The sequence below is a fragment of the Camelus ferus genome, chromosome 21, assembly GCF_009834535.1.
Source record: "Camelus ferus isolate YT-003-E chromosome 21, BCGSAC_Cfer_1.0, whole genome shotgun sequence".
Taxonomy (NCBI): Eukaryota; Metazoa; Chordata; class Mammalia; order Artiodactyla; family Camelidae; genus Camelus; species Camelus ferus.
The window spans coordinates 4,335,194-4,357,049 of record NC_045716.1 but is presented as its reverse complement, the minus strand read 5'-3'; the positions used below and the strand labels follow the sequence as shown (position 1 = coordinate 4,357,049).

The following is a 21,856-nucleotide window of genomic DNA, read 5'->3' as shown; positions in this document are numbered from 1 at the left end:
CCATTTTAATTTTCCCGACGCACCTTTGAAGTGGCTGTAATGTTTCATTTGAGTCTTAGCCTTTTTCTCCCTGTTCACCGTTAGGATTCTCCCCCCGTTGTCTGATTTTCAGCATCGTCCGCTTTAGCTCTTCCGGTGCTCGGAGCTGACCATGTCCAGGCACAGCTCATTTTATTGCACTTTACTTTATTGTGCTTCATAGGTATGGTTTGGGGGGGATTTTGTTTCTTTTGTGGGTTTTTTTTTGTTTTTGTTTTTACAAATTTAAAGTTTGTGGTAACTGCATTATCAGATAATGGTTAGATTTTTTTTTAGCAATTAAGTTTTTTTAATAAAGTATTTTTAAAGTATATATATTGATTTTTAGACATAATGCTATTGCACATTTAATAGACTACAGTATCATGTACACATAACTTTTACATGCACTGAGAAACCAGAAAATTTGTGTGACTAGCTTTATTGAAGTGGTCTGGAACTGAACCCACAATATCTCTGAGGTATGCCTGTAATATTTTGTGCATTGCTTAATTAGTAAAATTGTATAACCTCCTTCTTCCTTCTGGATACTGTGCTTTGGTTAATGCAGTTTATAATCACATTTGTTTCATTTATTTTTAGTTATATCATTCCCATGGGACTCACAAAAGCTTAGGAAAATTTAAAGATTAAAATCTCAACCTTTTGTAGTTATTTTTTTGGTCCAAGTACAGGACCTTATTTCACTCCTTAATCTTGTTAAATTTGGCCCATCATTTCAAGCTTATCAACACATTTTTAAGGTTCTTTCTTTTAATATTGCTATTATGTTTCCCAACTTTCATTTTACCTCTAAAATTGAGGTACCTGCCTTCATCTAGCCTTCATCTAAGTCACTGCTAAAAATGAACTGGACAGAGCCAAAAACAAGCTTTAAAACACTCACTAAAAAATCTGTATGTCAGTTATTTACTCAACACCTTCTATTTGCACTGTCATGGTCACTGGAAATTAATAAATAGAAAATAAAAAGAAAAATCTTGAGTTCACAGCCTATTGGGAGAACAAATACATCAAATACAAAATTCTGCAGGATAATTACTGCAGTGGAATATGAACAAGATGGACTGAGATCACAGAGGAAAAAGCTCCTGAGTCTTCTTCCAGGCAGGAACTTCCTTCCAGGTTGCTAGTTGTCCTTTAATCCAAAAAATACGTATATCTGCTACATCTATCTGTATTTCCCCATCTTGTTCACAAGAATATGATGAAAGGCCCTGACATACATACTTGCTTAAATCTGGCCACATTCTATTTATATTTCTCTTTACTACCAGCCTAAGACCCTGTCCAAAAAAAAAAAAAAGCTATTGTTAGACTGACTTTTTAATGCAACTTTTTAATACATAGTATATACTAATGTACATACATGCATACACACATCTTCAGGAGCAGCAGCAGGGGAAATGTGTCATTGAATGGAACAGACTCCGAAAACTAAAAGAAGAAAATGGAGGCAGATTTTCAGGCTGTGAGATTCTTCAGTTGCCGTAACTGAGGTCGCAGGCTGGGCTTTATGCTTTCTGATGGCCAACGTGAAAAAGAAAATGTGATGTTAGTTCTCACCGGCTGAGAGGAAAACGTTTCCTGCTCTTATAGAGGAGCCAAGCTTTTGCTTATCGACAAGGGCACTGGCGGGGGCTCATCTCGGTTTCGCTGAGAGGTATAATGGGTAATGTCCTGAGCGTACATGTTTCTGCCATAGGGGCAAAAATGATTTCATTAGGACAGTGCTTCCTAAATTTTATCATTGAGGAGGAAGTTAGTCAAAGAACAGATTTAATACTGAAGGCTGAGAGAACTCGTAAAAAGGAAAGCTGTGCAACTTTGAACAGATAAATTCATGGGAGACGTGAATCTTCTATAGGGCACATGCTTCTTAGCTTTCCCAGACATGCTTCTCGCTCAGCACAGCTTGAGAAGCATGTAATTGTGGATATAGACAGCGTACTTGTAATCCTTAATGTCTATAAAATCCTGGAGTATTGTCAGACTCCATTTTGGCAGATTTGAAGCCACTTTTATTTGACAGTTGAATTTTTTCTAACTTTTTGCAACTTTTAAAGGGGTATTTGATGTCCTCATATCTTACCTTTTTTCTCTTATTTCCTGGGACTGTAGTTCCATGGATGGGGCAAATATCATGCGTTTCCTAGCGTTTGTGTGAGAGTAATTTTCTAACCTTTTTGTTTTCTGAATTCTAGGTACAGGAGCTCCACGAGGAGGAGGCACAGTGGGTGAACTATGATGAGGACGAGTTGTGTGTGAAGATGCAGCTAGCCGATGGGATCTTTGAGACCTTGATCCGAGATACTATTGATGTTCTGAATCAGATCAGTGAAAAACAGGGGAGAATGCTACTTGTGTGACATCTTGCAAATAAATCGAACACTGAGTGCTAATATGCGTCCTGGGCCTTTCTGCCTCCTGATACACACCCCATCTCCATCACAGCAAGAGTGCTTCCGGACCTTGTACCTGTTCTTAAAGACTACTGGTTTGGAGTTCACGGGACAATGCGGTATATCTGGTATTACAGCCTTTGCCTTTAGAGACGTCCACTGGATTAATTGGGTATTTTTGGTGGGCAGGGTTGCACTCCTGATGTTGACACAGCCTATTCCTACACCTCTTGTTAGCATCCCTGCCGGGTCTCCGATGAGGGCTGAAAACACCAGACTTACCTCTTAGCTTAGACTAGGGTATCACCTACCTTGAGTCTGAAGCCAGGCAACAGAGGTTTACAGATAAGTGCATCATACCGTTTTTGAAATGTAATCCTGGTTTATACCACGAAAGTCGCTAAGTAGACATGATAGTCTCCAGGCAGTATTAACGCCTGAACCGCTTTCAGATAGGCAGGCTTAATCGTGTGCGCCTCTTCCACATTCTGGAGTTCATTTCATTTCTTTTTGAAGACCATTTTCTTCCATTGTTGCAATTTGAGCAGCACCAAGTGGACTGTCAAGTTAACAGAAGTCAGTGGTAGCCTTGCTTTCTGAGCACCATCTAAAGAATTTCAAACTTTTGCATTATTTTTCGTTTTCTCTCTGTGGGCATGGAAACAGAAAAGCGCCCCCGCTGAAGACTGGGCTCACGGGACTGGTGCAGGGCTGGTTCTTCTACCCCTTGTCTGCCCCTGCACTTTTCTTACTCCTTCTGAACCTCTACCAGCTGCTCCCAGAATCACAGATCCTCAGGACCATCTCAGGCATCCAGGCACGGCAGAAGTGGAGATAATTCATTTTGGCCTTCAAACTTTCAACTCCCATCTCTCCCCAAGAAGTCAGAGACGCTGTTACTTGAATGATTTGGGAAATGAGTGTGTGCACCAAAGACAAACAGATACTGTCGATTGTTTGTGTGCTTGTTTTGTGCTACAGAGCATTTTTTTAATTTATTTTAAGATAAATTATTAAGTTGAAAATGTATGTCCCTATTCAGAAGTGAAAGATTCTTCCTGTAATAGTAAAACTTCTGTCTTGAAGCTTCTATGGTTCGTAGTCTTTGCACAGGAAATCTATGGTTTTAACAAGCCCATACACATATTGAAGAAAGCAGTTTAATTCAGTGAAACGAAGATGAGCTCTTCCAAGATCACCTGCAGTAGCAGGAATGGGATAACATGACTTACAGACACTGTAAAATCCAATTCTGCCTCTCTTGCAGCATTGCTTCTCACAACTATTACCTGGGGAAAAAAAGTACAGACTCCAGCTGCTACATCAGAGCATATCTGATGCTCTTCTGGGACCTCAGTAACCTGCCTTCTTGACTGGTTTCTCTTAATCAGTCCCATCCTTCTTCAAGTTATCTAGAAGAATGTGGATAATCTTAGGCGTGAATGTAAATGCCTTAACATTGAAGGTCCTGATTAGAAGCATGATACAAGACATCCACTGGATTCATACTTAAAAACATCCTGGAATGTTAATCTCGCTTCAAAACGTGTTAGGAAAACCCCAAAGATGGTATAATCTTTAAGTGTGCACATCCATTCATTTCTGCATCTTTCCTCCAAACTTGCCTTTGCGTCTCTAGTGTTTCACTATGCACACTTCCTCTCTGGTTTCATCTTGTCATTATGAGAAACTTACTGAAATAATCATTGGAATATTTGCATTTTGCACAATGACTGGTGTGATAGCTCTTGACAAATAAGGGAAGCACTGAAATGTGATTGGGTCTCAAGAGATGCTCAGATCGATGTCGCCAGCATTTCTTCTGGGCTTTTGCTGTTGAACTCTAGCCTTGTAGCCATAACGAGCAAACTAAGAGAAGCTAGGGTTTCTTGGGGTTGTTAACCAGTAGTGTGGAGATACTATTTTCATGTGGCCAAGGAAAAGCAAAGGCTGTTCTTTTCAGTCTATGTTATTTGGAAAGCGGAGAAACGTCTTGTCTACATCCTTTGGCTATTTGTAGGATTAAACTGTCCTTATGATTACAGCTGCTGTAAGTTTTTTATAAATGAATATAAAAATAATATAATAGGAATATAGGTTGTTTTTCTACATCCTCATTGTTTGGCCCTAAGTCAATTTTTAATAAAGTTTGTCTTTACTCTTTATGACATTATGATTCCAGAAAAGGAAAAAAAGTGATAGAAGTCTGTGGGATCAGCAGTCTGGACTCCAAGTTCCCTGGTCAGAATGCGGCGCAGCATGTGGCGGGGGTAGTCCTGACGTGCCCCAGGTGTCTTGACTCTCTTGAGGACCCTGGGTTCCAGATGAGAGGCAGGGATGGCTCAGTCTTACTCTTTGCTAGAAAAGATTGTCCATAGTTTGGTAGCAGAAAAGAAAAGAATCTATAATTAGCAGATTTCTTATTATTTTAACTATTTGGTTATCATTAAAAAGCGGTTTATTGCGAGGATTAGGGATAACACACAGATACCCCGCCACTCGCTCCATACTGGGATCTTTTTAATCAAGTTCTGCCTCTTAACCAAGAATCTAAACAACCCCTCTTTGTAACCTTCGTTCCTTCTCCCCACACTCCCATCCTTTTACTCTTTCTTCATAATTCCTCTAAGAAAAAGATCTTTGCATCAGCAGTAATATCTTTTAGAAAAGCACTATCAGAACTTAGTAGTAAACCAACATACAGGCTTCAGATTTATTTCTGAGTCCGAAATAATTTGTGCTATCCAGGGTACTGCACTCTGGGTTAACAAGTACAGGGTATAGAGTCCCTCTTCAGGTCTAAACAGGAATTTTTACTCTAGGGAAAAAGTGGGAAGAGCTCAAAAGTAGTTAATGAGGAAGGTACTTTGTTTTTCTTTTAGCGAAAAGAAAGGAAAATTCCTTCTGTGACTACAGGTCTCTGAGAAATTATCTTTCAAAAGAGATTTCATTGCTCATAAGAGTGTTGTGGCCTATTGATAGAAAACAATTTTGTTCACTTTCTTGTCTTGAAAAAAAGTGGCCTTAGCTTTTTGCAATACTTGAATAAAGTGTGTACTCGCACAGCGTTAGAGACTCATAACTTTTCTGCAAGAAGTTCAAACTTACATCTTCTTTTACTACCTTAAGAATACTAGTGAATAAAACATTAATTCAAAGAGCAAATGATAGAAACTACAATGATGTTTAATGCAAATTGTAGAAATTTACATGTTTACAAATCATCTTAAACTGGTTGTGCAGCAATTCAATAAAGTATCTTTGTATTATAAAAATGTGAAGAAAAACATGTAAACCGATGTAAAGGAGGTACTGTCATTTTAATTAACCTGTGTTTAATAGCTTTTCCTTCCGAACTTTGCAAAGCCTTCTCCGTAAACACATTGCAAAGCGTCCCCTGGGAGGCCTGGCCTCCGTGTGTGTACTGTATTGTGCAGACATGAAAAACAAACCCGTTTACTGTGTATGTGTAAATAGCCTGATCATCAGGCCATTTTCAGCCAATAGACACATCCAGTGCAACTTTGCACAGAAGACGTAGGGTGTGGTTTGTAAGTATGATATGTAAAATAACTGGGATGCGCTCCCATGTACACCTGTGTAAATAGATTTGTTAACTGAAATGTACTTTAAGGAAAGATAAAATCTGTAAATAAACTGATTTATAACTTAGTTTCACGTCAGGTGTTCATTTTTTCACCCTTTGAGCCAAGTCTAGAAAGCTAGTCTCCGTTAAGATTCACTTACTTCTCATTTCTTACTGGGTAGCAGAGGGCTGCTGCTCAGGCAAGAGAGTCAGCCGAGCTGTGTCCAGGAGCTGCTTATGGAGATGCCACCCACAAGTCCACCCGAGCAGCCTGGGCCTTGGCAGTGACCACTCACTCACTCACTCAGCAGCCGTTGAGCACACCTTCCTGTTCTGAGCGCTGTGCCCAGGGCTGGGGAGAGAGCAGACGACGGACGTGGTCCCTGACCTTGTGGAGCTTCAGGTCTAATGAAAGATAGTCACCTAAAATAATTTCAAAACCAATGCATGACAAACTGCAGTACGTGCTGCAAAGGAGGCAGTCACAGGTTGAAATACATCATAAAAGGACCCAGAAAGGGTGGGGGGGTGGCTCAGAGAAGAGTTCCTTGATAAATTGTTACTTCGTGTTCTGTATCTGTGGGCTTCTTCCCTGTAATTCATGGCAAATTTTCCCCAAATGACTTGAATTCTGATCGCCCTTACAAAGTAACACGTATGGGACAGTCACACAATTAAGCGGGTCACAAAGAAGAACAACCATCTGATGACAAGGCATGGTGGCTATAGTTTCTAGAAATACGAGCTTGGAGAAGAATGGAGCTAGAAATACAGAAGAATAACAGAATTTCAAAGGTGGGACTCGGTGGCGTTCAGGACAATGAATCATCTCTGGTCCAACAAGTAAGAAGTAACCACCATCATCTCACCTAAATTCCTCTGGTAGCTTCCTCGTGGCTGTCTTCACTACACCTTTAACTCCTAGCACAACTGTGAACATTAAAGAAATTCTCAGGAAAAGGTCCCATCCCACACAGCAGCCAGTTCTAAGAAATGCTTTGACCCATCAAACAGATTTGAGTGCCCACTATGTGCCAGGTACTATGTTTGTTGGTGAGTCACAGTAGTAATGTCAGCTTGAATCTTGGGGAAAAGACCAAAGCACTGTATCCTTGAGTCAACATGTATGAAAATTAAGAGATGGGAGGATGGCAGTTGATACAGCAGAGCCAAGGATGGTGAGGCCAACCTTGATGAGACCTGCAATGGTGAGGGCCGACAGAGGTGAACGCTGGAGAAATTAAGCCAGTGTCCTACAAAATCCCAGAAAACTCTGGAAGTGCAGGCAGTGACGGCCACAGAGAGAGTTGTGAAGCATGGGAGTGTTTCACTGTTCACTGGGTGGCCAGGCTGTGGCACCAAGGTTAAAAGGCAGTAAGTGCCACCCAGGGACAAAATCAAGGCCCCTGAGAACAGACAATGGCAGCCCAGGCTCAAGTACCACGTTTCCTTACAGAGAGAGCGGAGAGGAAGCGCACGAGATCCAGCCCCTCACAACGCACGGCTCCCCCGCGGCTGGCAGGTCCATCCAAAGCCTCAGGGGGCGAACACACCCAGCACGGTGCTGCAGGGAGGGACACCAGCCTCTCCCATGGAGTATGAAATACAGAACCCTGGGAGCATGCCTGAGGGCCACCGATGCAGGCGAAAGGAGCACACACTGAGCCTGAAACGGGAAAGGCAATGAGCCCGGCTCGGGCTGAGGGCTCTGTCTCGATAAAGCAGCAGCCCAGGCCCGTTCTTACGTGACTGTGCAGGAGGCGAGAAGTTGCACGTGACTGCCTTCCCCAACGGTGCACCCACCCACACCGCTCAGCCACCCACATAGCAGATAAAGCACATCAGATCCGGTAGGGCCGTCATTTGCCCCAAACGTGTAGGTGGAGCTGGGCTGATGGGCCCCTGAACAACCCGCATGGATACAGTTTGCTCGCAGAGCCTCCCTGTCACTTTGAGACGGTTCTTTACCAGGGTCACTAAGAGAACCAGACCCAGGACAATGATCAGGCCTTCCTGGAGGACCGTCCTTAACCAGAAACCCCCGTGCCTGGACTAAGCCAACCAAAGAGGAGAAAAATTGAGCCTGAGGGCGGGGGGAGGGGGCTGCACGTGCACAGACGATAACCATCCCTCCCGAGCAAGCAGCTTCTCCTTCCCCATGTTGCAGATACACCTGCAGCAAAAGGCATTGGCAATAACACAAACGCCACCCCGTTCTGCCAGCAGAGAATTGAGGGCCATTCAGGGCTAATGGCTACTGTGTCGTGATTCTTATTGGTCTAGAGGATAGTCCAAGTCACTGTGTACCAGCCGAGCCATTTAAATGGGACTGTGGGACAAGAGGGACCTTGTTCTGGGACAACAAGCCCGGCGCTGTTGAGTTCGCCGCCTCTCCCCCTGGCCGCGCTGATTCTTATCAGCATGTCGCGCAGGCACCTCAGAGGCATCTTAGAAGCCAGAAGACAGGTCAGAGTTCCCATTTCACTCCGCTCCAGGAATCTCCGGAAGCCAGAGATGCTCTCCTTTACCACTTCTGTGGAATCCACCGCCCCTGTTGCTTGACCCAAACCTTTCAGCCCAGTCATCCACCCGGGGAGGAAGCCACACCTGCGTGAACCTGCCATACCCTGTAATGCCGCCCTCTTGAGTCAGAGGTCCCAGCATGACGAGGGGAAATCCTAGTGCCCCAGGTTCTGTCATCCCACCCCCAACCCCGTGGTGTCTCCCAGGAGGGAGGTGCCAAAGGTAGCAGTGTCTCCACGTTTGAACTGGAGGGGCCCTACTGGGGACGTCCCTGTGGCCCCGATCACAAGTCACCCCCAGGAAGTGTGCTCCAGCCGGAGAAGAAGGATGATTGGGTTTACTGGGGTTGGGATTCAGCCGGTGCAGCCTAATCAGGCAACTGCCTGGTCCTCCACCCACTCCAAGTTCAGTGTCACCTGCCATGTGTCGGAGAGTCAGTGCTTCATGTTCAAATGATTTTTCTTAAGCGGGCGTATCATCCAGCCAGTTGGGGTTTTTTGATGGCCTTTGTGTATGTAGTTGTTGCTTGAGCTGCTCCCTTCGGTGTTTTCTCGCCCCGTCTGTCCAGGGTGATGGGGAGCATGAACGCTCCAGCCAGGTCACAGGAACAGGTCCACCGCTGTGTTTGGGGAGCTGTGAATGTGGTGTCTTGATTAGATGGGAAGTTCATTGGCTATCATATGGCAAAGGTGTTTTTTTTCAGCAGCAGTAACCGCAGTAGTGGTCTCTGTGTCTACACGGTGTGGAATATGTGTCCACGTGGTGAGTCACTGGAATCCATGACTGGGGAGTCGTGGTCCAATGTGGTCAATTTGCCACATCTGTGTGGGGCCTAAGCCCACTCAGTGGGGCCTAGTTTGTCGTGCTGCACGGCCTGTGCTCGCTGGCAGGAATCACACGACTTTGTTGTGACTTTGGCTTTCATTTTGGTGATCGAGTCATTGTGATTTGGTCCATTTTTTGTATTTGAGGTGGAATTTTATGTTCCGTCCCCATATGGTCCCAACGGGCAGCCATGGTGATTTGCTGAGTGCATGTTAGTTTAGCTCATGAGTTTTGTTTTGTCTTTTCATTTGTTCTTCATTATAAGCATTAATATGAGTGATGAGTATGGTTTTTTCTTCAGTCTACAAACTGTTGTCACAGTCCCTGTCCCCACACAGGGAAGCCCTTAGTAGTTCAATTATTAATTTGTCAGTTACTGGCTCATATAGTAGCCCATTTGTAACAGCCCATGAGTCTGCAAATAAGTAGCAGGGAGTCGCTGTTGGAGTGGCCTGTTGTTAGCCATCCTCATCGCAAGGAGCTTGGCCCACTGGGCAGAGTGGTCTTGTCTGGTCTCGGTGGAAAGGTGGCCGTCCTTGGAGAAGGTGGCCACCATGGCCTGGAAGACTCTACCAGCTTTGGGTTCCACAGCTGGACATCTTTGAACCACGGGCCCCACCTAATTAAGCACCCCCTCCCGCTGTAGAGCCCCCTTTGGCCAAGCAGCTCCTTGTTTATGGAGTCAGCCAGACCCCAGGGTCCCGGACAGGCTCCGTCTTGGAGGCGCTGTTTCTATTTGATGATGGAGTTTAGTTCAGCCTGTCCTGTTTTATTACTGGGATTGGTGGGCACCCACGTGAGGACAGGCCGATTAGGTTGCAAGGAACCAAAGGGCACTTCAGGGGTCAGGCACTCTTTTCAGTAAAGCCCAACAGTAGCCTGGAAGTTGACATTTGGAGGGAGTGTCTCTGGCGGCTGCCTTGGATAATTTATGTGTCCAAACCCAAGGGGCCAACCCTCATGGGTAGGAGTTGCCAAAGGCCCTATTTTCACGGGGCTGGTGGGCTTCACTGCCCAATGGCAGGGCCTGCATCACAGTTTGTTGTGTGGTCTCTGGGACCTGCTATTGTTGAAGGGCCACAACATGGGTAACCCTGACAAGAGAGGCCAAAAGAATACGCAGACGCGGTCCACGTTGTCTTCAGTAGCCACGTGGGCCTACCAGTTGCCGAGTCTCATTTTTGTGGGTAGGAACTGTCAGGGACAGCAATGTTAGCTTAATCCTGTTGGGAATTTTCTTTTGATTACTGCCCTGGGGCTTCCAGGAACAGCAGTTGTCCAGTAGGTCGATGGCCCAGCCTGCATGTGTCAGTGCCCATGACCTTCTGCAGGACCTGGTCAACTTGTTTCTTAGCTAAGCTGGCGGTGACGATGGCTGATCAGCAGAGTGGATGACGAGCACTCGGGGGGGTAGCTGGGCTCGTTCCAGATCTAGCCCTACCGCTGTTGGCGTGTTGCAGGGCATGTGAGCTTTCCCCGCAGAAGTACAGCCAAAGTACACTGCAGGCCATTTCGTGTGAACACACGCTGGCCTTGATCCTTGCCCTGCAGAGGGATTGACAAAAGGCATCATCCAGATCAGTAAAGGTATACCAGGCTCCCATGTGCTCCGTCGCCACCCAGGTGGCGGCAGTGATGGTGGGTTCTGAGAGGCCAAGGGTGGCACCTTGGCATTTAATTTGTGATTGTCCACTGCCAGCCTCCAGGCCCCTTTTTACCAGCCAGACTGGGCTGTTAAGCTGCAATGAACTGGTGTGTAACATCCCTGCCTGCAGCAAGACATGAATAACAAAGTAATGTCTTTTTCCCCACCTGGTATATAGCACTGCTTCTGTTGAATATTCCGTTGGAGTTTGGGTAACAGGTGGCAGGTGGGAGGTGATATTCCACTGTTACGTCTCTGAACAGTTCTTTGTTGTGAAGGGGCATCGACCCTCCAGCAGCAGAGATGTTGTGTCACGAGCTCCCAAAATGTCAATAACAATCAGTGGTGGGAGCCATGGTCACCAGCATTCGAAATGGCCCAAAGCACATGTGAACCCGTCTGCTGTGGTCACCAAGTTTATCCCCAAATCCATCAGCTTACTGCCACCCCTGCGGGAACCTGTGATTATTAAAATTTGGGCAACAGTATCTTAAAAACTCCATGAACGTCTGAATCCCCGCCTTTTTTCATCCTAACAGGGCTATAGGGCTGCTTATCCCCGATGGGGACAGAGACCTTGGCCCATCCCTAGCCGTGCCATCCGGCCTGGGCCATTTGGGTTTCAGCGCTCCTTTAGCAACAGACATACCAACTAGGCTACAGCAGACTCCCTGGCTCTGATCCATATCTGTGTTTCAGCTTTTGTATTTTATTTTCAGAGAAAGACCTCATCTTAACAGTTTTGTATGCACAAGTTTCAATCCCCAATACCTCCATTAAAATAAACAAATAAATAAAACTAATAACCCCCCCCAAAAAAAACAAACAAAAATTAGGGATAAATTGGGAACTTGAGACTTGCAAATATTAATTACTATATATAGAATAGATTAAAAAAACAAATTTCTTTTGTATAGTACAGGGAATTATCAATTCAATATCTTACAGTAACCTATGATGAAAAAGAATATGAAAGGGAATAGATGTATATGTATGACTGAAACATTATGCTGTACACTAGAAATTGACTTTGACATTGTAATTGATGATACTCCAATAAAAAAAACCAGTATTGTTTCCAGCAATGCCATGAGTGGTTTTGTATTCGGAGAAAATAGATCTTACTTGAGGCCTGCAAGTGACCTGGACCCGGTGCAGCTCCCTGGGGCCCCTGATTTCCCTGGGAGGTCTTCGTCTTCTGTGACCTCTGGGAAACCGCAGGGGTTGGCAGGTAGCGTGGGAGTGTGAAGTCAGCCAAGAGCCCAGGTGTAGTTTTCCTGTCTTTCTAGGGCCACCTCTTATGTCTCCACCCTCATCCATCCAGTTAACGCATCAAGGTGCACAGGCAGACTCGTGGGACCCCAGTTGCTCTGTTGGCAAAGGGTACCTAAGACCTCCTCCGAAGCCTCAGGACCCGCAGGGAGCTGGCATTACTCTGGAACGGGGTGACGGGGGACAAGTCCTTCCGCTTCCACCATGCCTTCTCAGCAGCCCTGCTCACAGCACCAGATCTGCTTCACCTGCTCACTCAGTGAGTGGCCAGACCATGGGGCCAAGGTCAAAGGCAAGTAAGTGCCACCCGGGGAAGAAATCAAGGAGGTTGCGGAGAATAGACAACTGCACCCAAGGCTCATTGGCACCGTTTCCCTACAGAAAGAGCGGAGATAAAGTGCACAAGATCCAGTCCCTTGGTTCCCCGCGGCCAGTGGGTCCACTCTGAAGCCAGTATCACCCCACTCGGTGCTGCAGTGGAAGGACCCCAATGGCCCCTGTGGGGTCTGAAATACTGAAAGCTGGGGGCGTGCCTGGGGGCCACTGACGCATGCGCTTAAGCAGAGCGAAGGAGCACGCCCTGAGTCTGAGGCAGGGAAGGGGACTTGCCGCAATGTGATAAGCCAGGCACTGGCTGTGAGGACTCCACCTCTTGGTAAGGAAGTGTTCCAGGCCCGAGGCCCATTCTTCTGTGACCGTGCAGGAGGCGCGAAGCCTTGTGTGACTCTGTTTCCCAACAAGGATGAAGACAGAGAAACCGAATGAAGTCTGAAAGGAGCGGGCAGACTCCCCTGTTGCCCGCCTTTACCTAGAGGACCCGGGTCACTGATGATCCCCCTGTCAGTGCCCTCGGGGGAAGATTATTCTCTGCAGACACTGAACCGGAGAGGCCCTGGACTCGAGGACTCCGGGTACAACAAAGCACAAAAATGAGGCAACAGCCTGAAAATAAGGATTAAAGTCTGTGAACTGAATGGAAGAATCCAGTGAGGTTTATTCAGAGCCCCCGCCCCAGGAAGAAGAGGGGAGGACCCTCCTCTGGGAAGACGGAATGGCCTTGGAGGAAAAACCCATAGTTACTGACGTCTGGAGATTCCGCCTGAGAAGAAGTTGGACAGCTACCCGATTTCCTTCCAGTAAAGCTGGCCAGTCCAAGGACCCACCCACGCACCCTGAGTTACTCATCACATTTTTAGCGCATCACCCACACGTGAACCATCAGCCAATCATCTCCAGACAACTGAAGGAAGCCTCCTATGTGAAATAGACCAAACGAAAAAAAAAGGAATTCTGGTGAGACAATGCATGGCACAGAAGAAACCATCACACGGAACAAAAACTGTCATTAAAATTAAAATCCTGAGATAGCAGAAACACTCCTGTATCCATAAAATAGGAATGAGATGCTGTAAAAGAGGAAAAGAGTCAGACAGAAAGATACAGCTCTTGGAAATTAAAAGTATAGTAGCCATAATTTTAAATTCAGTAAAAAAGTTAGAAGATAAAGTTGAGGAAATCTCCTAGAAAGTAAAACAAAAAGTAGCTAAGAAACAGGAAAGAAACAAAACTAGAGAACCAATCCAGGAAATGCAACATCTAACTAATTGGACATTTAGTAAGAACAGAGGAAACAGGAGGAAATTATACAAAAAATATTCTGGAACTTCCATATCTGAGTTTTCTGTTGGAAGTGAGTCCAGTGAGCGCCCAGCACAATAAATAACCCCCCAGGAATGCATGTCATTGGGAACCATCAGGACTCTGTGGGTAAAGAAATTATTCTAAAAGTTTGTAGAGAAAAATCAAACATTGCATATCAGAGATGATGAACAAAAATGTCACCACTCTCTTGAGCAAAAAAACACTGGAGTCCTAAAGAAAATACAGCAGAATTTTCAAAAACTGACTGAAAATTTTTTTCATCCAAAAGTCTGTGCTCGGCCAAATGATGAATCACGTGTTAAAGCAGAATGCGGACACGTTCAGAAACGCTAGGTCTCTACCTCTCAAGCGTCCTTTTTCATAAACCATGAAAGGTAAAGACCTGAGACCCAGAAACAAGGGATCTACTCCAGGAAGACTGAGGGAGACTCCCAGGATGACGTGGAAGGGCACTCCCAGCATGACAGGCGTCCTGCACACCCAGGGAGCCGTCCGTCCAGACTGGAGCAGAGGGGCCAGAGCTCCAGAAGGAAGGTCTACAGGTGGGAAGGAAGAGGGAAGAGAGATGAGTAAATAACCTGATGGTTTAACAACGTGAAACCTAATTGGGAAGCTGTTGGAAGGTGAGGGAAGACTTGGTAGTAGGTTCAAAGAAGAGTGAGTAATGAAAAAATGAGGAAAAACAGTTTGGTACAAATAGGGAAAAATCACGATACACTTCTTGGCTCAGCTATGAACAATATTTACAGTTACAATAATGTAAACATTGAATATTGTGATATTATCATATTGAGTGGATGGGGGAAGGGCAGGGATATATCAGAGAGCGAAATCTGCATCTACCATATCAGCAAGTCTGATGGTTATGTGTCAACTTGGCCAGGCCACAGTACCCAGATATTTGATCCAACACCAACCTAGATGTCTCTATGAAAGTATTTCTAAGATAAGATCAACATTTAATATGAAAACAAATATATGGATGTATATGTGTAAGTGGGATTGTGCTGTACATCAGAAATTGATACATTGTAATTGACTGTACTTCAATTTTAAAAAATTAACATTTAAATCAGTAAACTTTGAATAAAGCTGATTATCCTTCACAATGTGGTGGGCCTTGTCCAATCAGGTGAAGGACTTAAGAGTGAGGAGGGGAAAAAGACTGAGGTCCCACAGGGAAGAGGGAATTTTGCCCCCAAAATTGCCTCTGGATTCAAGTTACAATATCAGCTCTTCCCTAGGTCTCCAGCTTGCCGGCTTGCTTTTGTAGATTTTGTACTTGCCAACTCCTACAATTGCACAAGCCAATTCCTTAGTCCATCTCTCTCTCTACACACACACATTCCATTGGTTCCACTTCTCTGGAGAACCCTGAGGAATACAGGAAGTCAATAGCTAAAGGATAAGAATACCAAGGTAAAGACCAGCACAAAGATGCTGAAATGAAGTGATGGACAAAGGGTGCCTCTGGGTGATGGAAAAAGCAGAATGAGACGGAAGACTGCTCCGTGTGTGTGTTTAATTAAAAGTCTTTCTTCCCTATGAACAAGTATCACCTTGGTAAGGAAAACTAATATTCTCTTTCCCTAAAAATAAAGCATCACCAGAAAGGACATATTCAGCCTCTCTTCATTTGCTTCCCTAAATGTGCACAGGGCACATTTAGACAGAATTGTATATCCCCTTTCATTTTATAACTTCAACACTAGTCAGTACTGTTGCCTACAGAAGTTAACTTTGAGCCACAGCTTTTCAACCTAAATATTTATCATTTCAGCTAAGAATTAGACTCAAAGTAATTAAAAAGTGTTGCTGTCATGCATAATTTGAGTAGTGCACTTAACATAATTTAAACTATTTTGGTAGTTTTGTCTATAACAAAAGATTAAAGATGTGTGTTTGATTGTAGGTGGACAGTGTAGGGAAAAGAATCGTCTCATTATGTCACCAACTAGTGGCCTCAGTGTGTCAACCTGTGCAGAACTATACTCAGGAGGCCAAAGCTTCCCTCGGCTCTATGACTCTATAACCTCTTAAAATTTATTTTGTTGTCCTGATACTGGCATCTTCAGCAAGCAGGTATCAAATTTTCTTGTGCTTTTGTTTTGAATAAGAGTATCACTTAAAAACACATTTTATGCAAGTTGTCTTAAGAATACACATCAGGAAACTCAAAACCACTCTTTAAGCTCCAAACACATTCCAGGCTTCTGAGTTTCCACAGCACAAAGAGGCAGGTGTGATGACCCATTTTAAACACAGTCAAAATATTTTGAAAAATAATAATCATCTAAATAACTTCCCTAACTGGTCTGTCAGTGTTATTACTACTATTTTGAGAAAATTAATTTAAACAATTAGATGATCTAAGTGGAATTTTAAAACGCCAAATTCCTACCGTGAGTCTCAAGGTGGCATTTCCTCAATTAGGGAAAAAGGGGTAGAAAAGGCATTTATTCAAGAATTCTTTGGGAGCAGCAATATTGATCATCCCTGTTTCTGGCCTTTGAGAGCCTCATCTTCTTTTTTAAATGTGTGTGTGTGTATATATATAAAATATATTTTTTTTAATTGAACTGTAGTCAGCTTACAGTGTGGTGTCAGTTTCTGGTGTACAGCATAATGCTTTAGCCATACATGAATATACATGTATTTGTTTTCATATTCTTTTTCACCATAAGTTACTACAAGATATTGAATATAGTTCCCTGTGCTGTACAGTATGAATTTATTGTTCATCTATTTTATATAAATTAGTGAGATCCTTATCTTGTTAATTCTACTTTCCTCACAGTAGATCTGCCCCAAATATACATAGTATCAGAGTTTGTCTTAAGAAGTATCTGTCCTGTTTTTATCATTTTGGGGGGCTTAGAATGGAAGACAGGAGAATCTGCTAGTTTCTGGTGCAGATGATGAACCATTTAAGAGTTTTGCTCTTCAAAGAGGGCCCAATGATCAGAAACAAGACCTACATCTTTGCTTATAAAAAGAGCTAAAGATCTCAGTGTATGGAATAACCAATATGAAAAATGAATTTTACTGAGAAGAAACAGCAGCTAATATGCATTTGACTGCCAATAACAGAATACTTGACTCAGAGTAGATCAACGAGAGGGGCTTACACTTCTCGCAGAACGAGGAATCCAGAGGCAGACAGCACCAGGGGGTCAGAGGCTGCAGGATGTCAGAGCTTTGTGTCAACCTGATTCCCTTTGATTCTCTTGCTCATGACGGCTGGGTAGCCAGAGCAGCTCTGAGTACCTTGTCCTCACACAACATTCAAAGTGAGAAGGGAGGGAAAGGACACTATGTAACCTTATTCTCTTCTAGTCAGTGAGTGAAATTATTCCCAGAGATTACAGTGGGTAATTCATTTAAAATGATGTTAGAGAATGAATACGTGTTCCCTGAAGCCAAGGGACCAAGGCCTTTGTACTTTTTTCCACCCTGACTCCCACTTCTTCTAATTTATCTTTATTGTTATTATTTTCTCCGCTATTGTAACTTTTTTGTCCATTAAATGTTTCAGTGAGAAAAGAAAGAACTGAGAAGTTACCCATATAAGCAAAAAAGAAACACATGCTTATGTGAGCAAAGAAAGTTCAAAGTTCAACATTTTTAACTTAAAAAATATTGTAAATGATTCCCCTAAGTCCAAGAAAACTTCCCCCAAAGTGTCACCGGCCACAACGCCGTCCTCAAATTGTAAGTGAGACTCAGAAAGCGAGCATCCGGAATTCTCAGTTTCTGAGGGCGGGCTGCACAGGTAAGGGAGAGGAATGGGGCTGCAGCTGTTTATTTCACAACCAGTGGTGTCTGTGAATGTGTGTATCACAAGCTGCTGACTTTCTTGACAAAATGATGAATTTGTGACTAAATAAAGGTGTAAATGAGTAGCACCTGCTGACTGTTGTGTCACCATTGTGCCCTACTATGACCAGAAGGCCTTGAGCACTCGACTTCTCCATCCCTCCACCCTGGGGCACAGCCACATGCCAGATAGCCCCCAAATGGAGCAACTTCTCCAGCTTGAAAAGCACCAGAGAAGAAGCCATTATTCCTGGTCTCATTCATCATCCAGGTCTTCAAATTTCCCTTGCATGGGCTCTGATCAGGGTGTGAAGCCAAAACACACATGTGTTAAGTAAAGAACACCATCAGATAATGCCCATCCACAGCTAGGTTCATCCACCCGTTCATTCATTCTGCAAATGTCCATGACTTTCTGGCACCATTCTATGCACTGTGGATCCAAACAGAAAACAAGAAGGTCCCTTTTCTAATTGCTTACATTCTAGCGTGAGGAGACAGATAATAAACAAGAAAAGCCATGTGTTATGAGGGTAGCTGGATGACGGGAAAGAGCCACCATGAGACCTAAGGGAAAAGCACTGCAGGCAGAGGGAGCAGCCCTCTGAGGTGGGAATGAGGAATAGAAAACAGACAGGTGTGGCTGCAGCACCATGAGCAAGGGAGAGTGGGAGATGCCGAGACGGGCTCGTCGCACAAAGGGCCTTGCAGGCCGTGCTTCTGGGCTGGGATTTATTCATGGAACAGTACATCTCCTTGGACAATTGTAGCCAAGGGAGTGACACAATCAAATCTTTAAAAAAAATTTGGTCTATTTTACTTTTTGGGGGGGACAGGAGGTAATTAGGTTTATTTCTTTCTTCATTTATTTAATGGCGGTACTGGGGATTGAACCCAAGATGTGCATGCTAAGCACACAGTCTACCATTGAGCTATACCTTCCCCCCACTTAAAAAATTGTTTTAATTGAAGTATAGTTGCTGTACAATATTATGTAAGTTACAGGTGTGTGATATAGTGATTCACAATTTTTAAAGGCTATACTCCATTTACAGTTATTATAAAGTATTGGCTGTGTTCCCCGTGTTGTACATCACAGCCTTGTAGCTTATTTATACCTGATAGCTAAAAGCTCTCTCCGGCTGCTGGGTGCAGGATGGATTTTAATGGGGCAAGTGGTGAAGACGAACAACGAATTAAGAAGCTGTCGCAGGGGAAGACGGTGACGTGGACTGGAGAGTGAGCTGTAAAGGGAGATCAGGAGAGCGAGGGGCCGCCTCTTAGAGCAGAGGCTGCAGGACTGCTGCTGGGCAAAACGGGGTGCTGATGGCAAGGCGGGCTTTGGCCTGACGTCCGTGGCTGGTGGGCCACTGACGGAGATGAGGAAGGCCGGGCTTGGAGGCACTTGTCACTTCAGGTACTCAGAGGTGGCGAGGACAACCGTGGTCTGTGCTACCAAAGAAACGTCTCAGAAGGGAGTGGGTCCCGACAAAGAGAGGGCTAAAAGGAAGCCTCACGCAGCAGGAAAACATGAGCACAAGTGGAAAGGCGGCTGCCGAATTGGAGCAGGGTTCACCGAAGTGGGGAGGATGGGGTTGGAGAGACGTGATGAGACCACACACTGGCCATTTTTAATTTCATTTAGTAAACGATTCCTCTCGTCAGTTCTTGAGCACAGGGTGACCACTGTGCGGCAGCGAGGAGCATCTGGACGGTGGGCAGCCTCAGGGGAGGGTCCACTGGCCCCTGCCAAGAGGCCTCATGAAGGGGCATTAATCACTTCGGGTAACTGACCACAGCCAGGGGTCTGTTCCCCAACCTGAGAGGTGGAGAAACAGGAATGTATCAGTTCTCCCAGAGATGAGCAGTTTCTCCAGAGAAATTAGGGTAAGTTTCATAAATTGAAGCATAAACCAGAAAGCCTCCTTACTGACTTAAAGGGGTATCATCTTCCAAAGAGCCGAACACCTCCATCTTCCATCCAAGGCCGTGCCCCCTCCCTTCCCCATTCCCAGAAGCTGCAGGGTTAATCAGAAGTGAGCTTGGCTTTCCCAAGTGGCTGCTGAAGATGGCGGAGGGGCAGGTCCTGGTACTCGACGGCTGAGGCCATCTCCTGGGCCACTGAGCAGCCATTGTGGCCTAGCAGGTGCTTCTGGGCCAGAAGGTGGTGGTCATGCACTGTGAGGGCATCAACATTTCTGGCAATTTCTACAGAAACAAGTTGAAGTACCTGGCCTTCCTCTACAAGCTCATGAACACCAACCCTTCCTGTGGCCCCTACCACTTCCGAGCCCACCACCGCATCTTCTGGCGGACAGTGTGAGGCATGCTGCCCCACAAGACCAAGCGAGGCCAGGCCGCCCCGGACTGCCCCAAGGTGTCTGATGGGATCCTGCCACTGTATGACAAGAAAAGGCGGATGGTGGTTCCTGTCGCCCTCAAGGTCGTGCGTCTGAAGCCCACACGGAAGTTTGCCTACCTAGGGCGCCGGGCTCAGGAGGTTGGCTAGAAGCACCAGGCAGTAACAGCCACCCTGGAGGGGAAGAGGAAGGAGAAGGCCAAGACCCATTACCGAAGAAGCAGCAGCTCACAAGGCTACGGAAGCAGGCCAAAAAGAACAGAGAGGGGAAAGCTGACAAATCTGCAGAGGTCCCCAAGACCCACGGACTGCTAGTCTGAGCCCAGTAAAATTGACTGTTTATTCTCCACACTTGGCCTGGCCTGCCCTTCGTCCATTGCCACCATAGGATGTGGGGACACCAAAGGGACCCTAGTGCTGCTTAGGAAAGGCTATTTTTTTCATTCATTCATTCGTGGGTTTCATTTTATTTACTGTCTTCCATTCAAATGATAGAAATTCAGCTGGACGTAGCCTAAGCCAAAATGAGATAATTCCCTGGTTCGCATTTCCAGAAGGGAGAGGGAGGAGCTGGCCTCATGGGCAACACTACCCGTGCCATGTTTATTTAGGAAAAGCCACTTAAAACTGGACAGAGAGAGCTCTAAAGGGTGTGCAGGCATAGTTGGGCTGTGGCCGACTCATCTGGGACAGAACCACCAGCGCGGCGTCAGGACCGGTAACAAGGGGCTGGGAGACTGACAGCAAGGGGCCCCTTTTCAAACCCCCCGCAGGGCGGGTACTATGCTGCACGGCTGTTAGGACCAGAGCGAATGCTTGGGCAGCAGGAGTCTGGAGTCTACAGATGTGTTTATGGAAAGAAACTGCCACCAGGGGGTCACAGGCCTCACCCTTGTGACTTCCCTCTGTTTTGTAATCCAAAGCTAATAAGTTATTTTTAAAGGAAAAAGAAAAAGTGAGTTTGGTGAGTGTGGAGGGGAGCTGAAGTCTGGAGGGACATTCCATGCTGGCATTGGGGGCCCAGAAAATGCTCGCCCCCTGATGCCTGGACTGGCCCCACCTCCATTCAGCCTCTCCCTCCTCGACAGCACTGAGCCCCACAATGCTGAGTTTGCTTCTCAGACTCTCCAACAAAAGCCATAACAACAAACAGGACAGTTCATTGAACAATAGCTTCCTATGTGCTCAGCACTGTGTAGACATCATCGGATTTTGTCCTCCCAACCACATTATGAGGTAGGCTTCACTTTAGGGGTGAGGAAACTGAGGTTCACCACATCCTGAGAAGACCCCAGGAACTGTCAACAGCAAAATTAAAATCTTTAAATATCTTCCCACTGGTTCAGAAGAGAAACAAACCCATCAGCACAGGCTGCAAAGCCCCACAGCCTGGGCTCAGGACCTCATCATCCACCTGCACTCAGGTCAACATTGGGCTCACTAGGGGATGATTAAAACTGTGATGTGGTATTGGAAATCCTAGCCATAGCAATCAGACAAGAAAAATAACTAAAAGAGATCCAAACTGGAAAGGAAGAGGTCAAATTGTCAGTAAATGCAGATGACATGATACTATACATAGAAAACCCTAAAGACTCCACACAAAACAACTCGAGCTGATAAACGAATTCAGCAGGGTATCAGGTTACAAGATTCGCAGACAGAAACCTGTTGCACTTCTTTACACTAACAGTGAAATATCAGAAAAGGACAGGGAAAAAATTAAT

General features: G+C 45.2%; 1 protein-coding gene, 1 long non-coding RNA gene and 1 pseudogene across 9 annotated transcripts in view; 2 read left to right on the top strand and 1 right to left on the bottom strand.

The window, feature by feature from the left end:
• Positions 1-6,113, top strand: part of CEP350 (centrosomal protein 350) — a 122,655-nt gene extending 116,542 nt beyond the window's left edge. For all 5 annotated transcript variants that reach the window (XM_032463607.1, XM_032463606.1, XM_032463605.1 and 2 more), the window contains one exon: positions 2,244-6,113. In XM_032463607.1, coding sequence (XP_032319498.1) covers positions 2,244-2,408 — 165 coding nt within the window. In that variant the 3' untranslated portion in view covers positions 2,409-6,113. The remainder of the gene's footprint in view (positions 1-2,243) is intronic.
• An 81-nt stretch (positions 6,114-6,194) lies between these two features.
• Positions 6,195-21,856, bottom strand: part of LOC116658631 — a 46,981-nt gene continuing 31,319 nt past the window's right edge. For 2 of the 4 annotated variants that reach the window (XR_004313850.1, XR_004313851.1), the window contains exon 5: positions 6,195-6,450. This is a non-coding gene — a long non-coding RNA (uncharacterized LOC116658631). Of the gene's footprint in view, positions 6,451-19,366; positions 19,590-21,856 lie in introns of those variants that run through there. The other 2 variants (XR_004313852.1, XR_004313853.1) reach the window with 1 other exon arrangement.
• Positions 19,789-20,449, top strand: LOC102521142 (annotated as a pseudogene).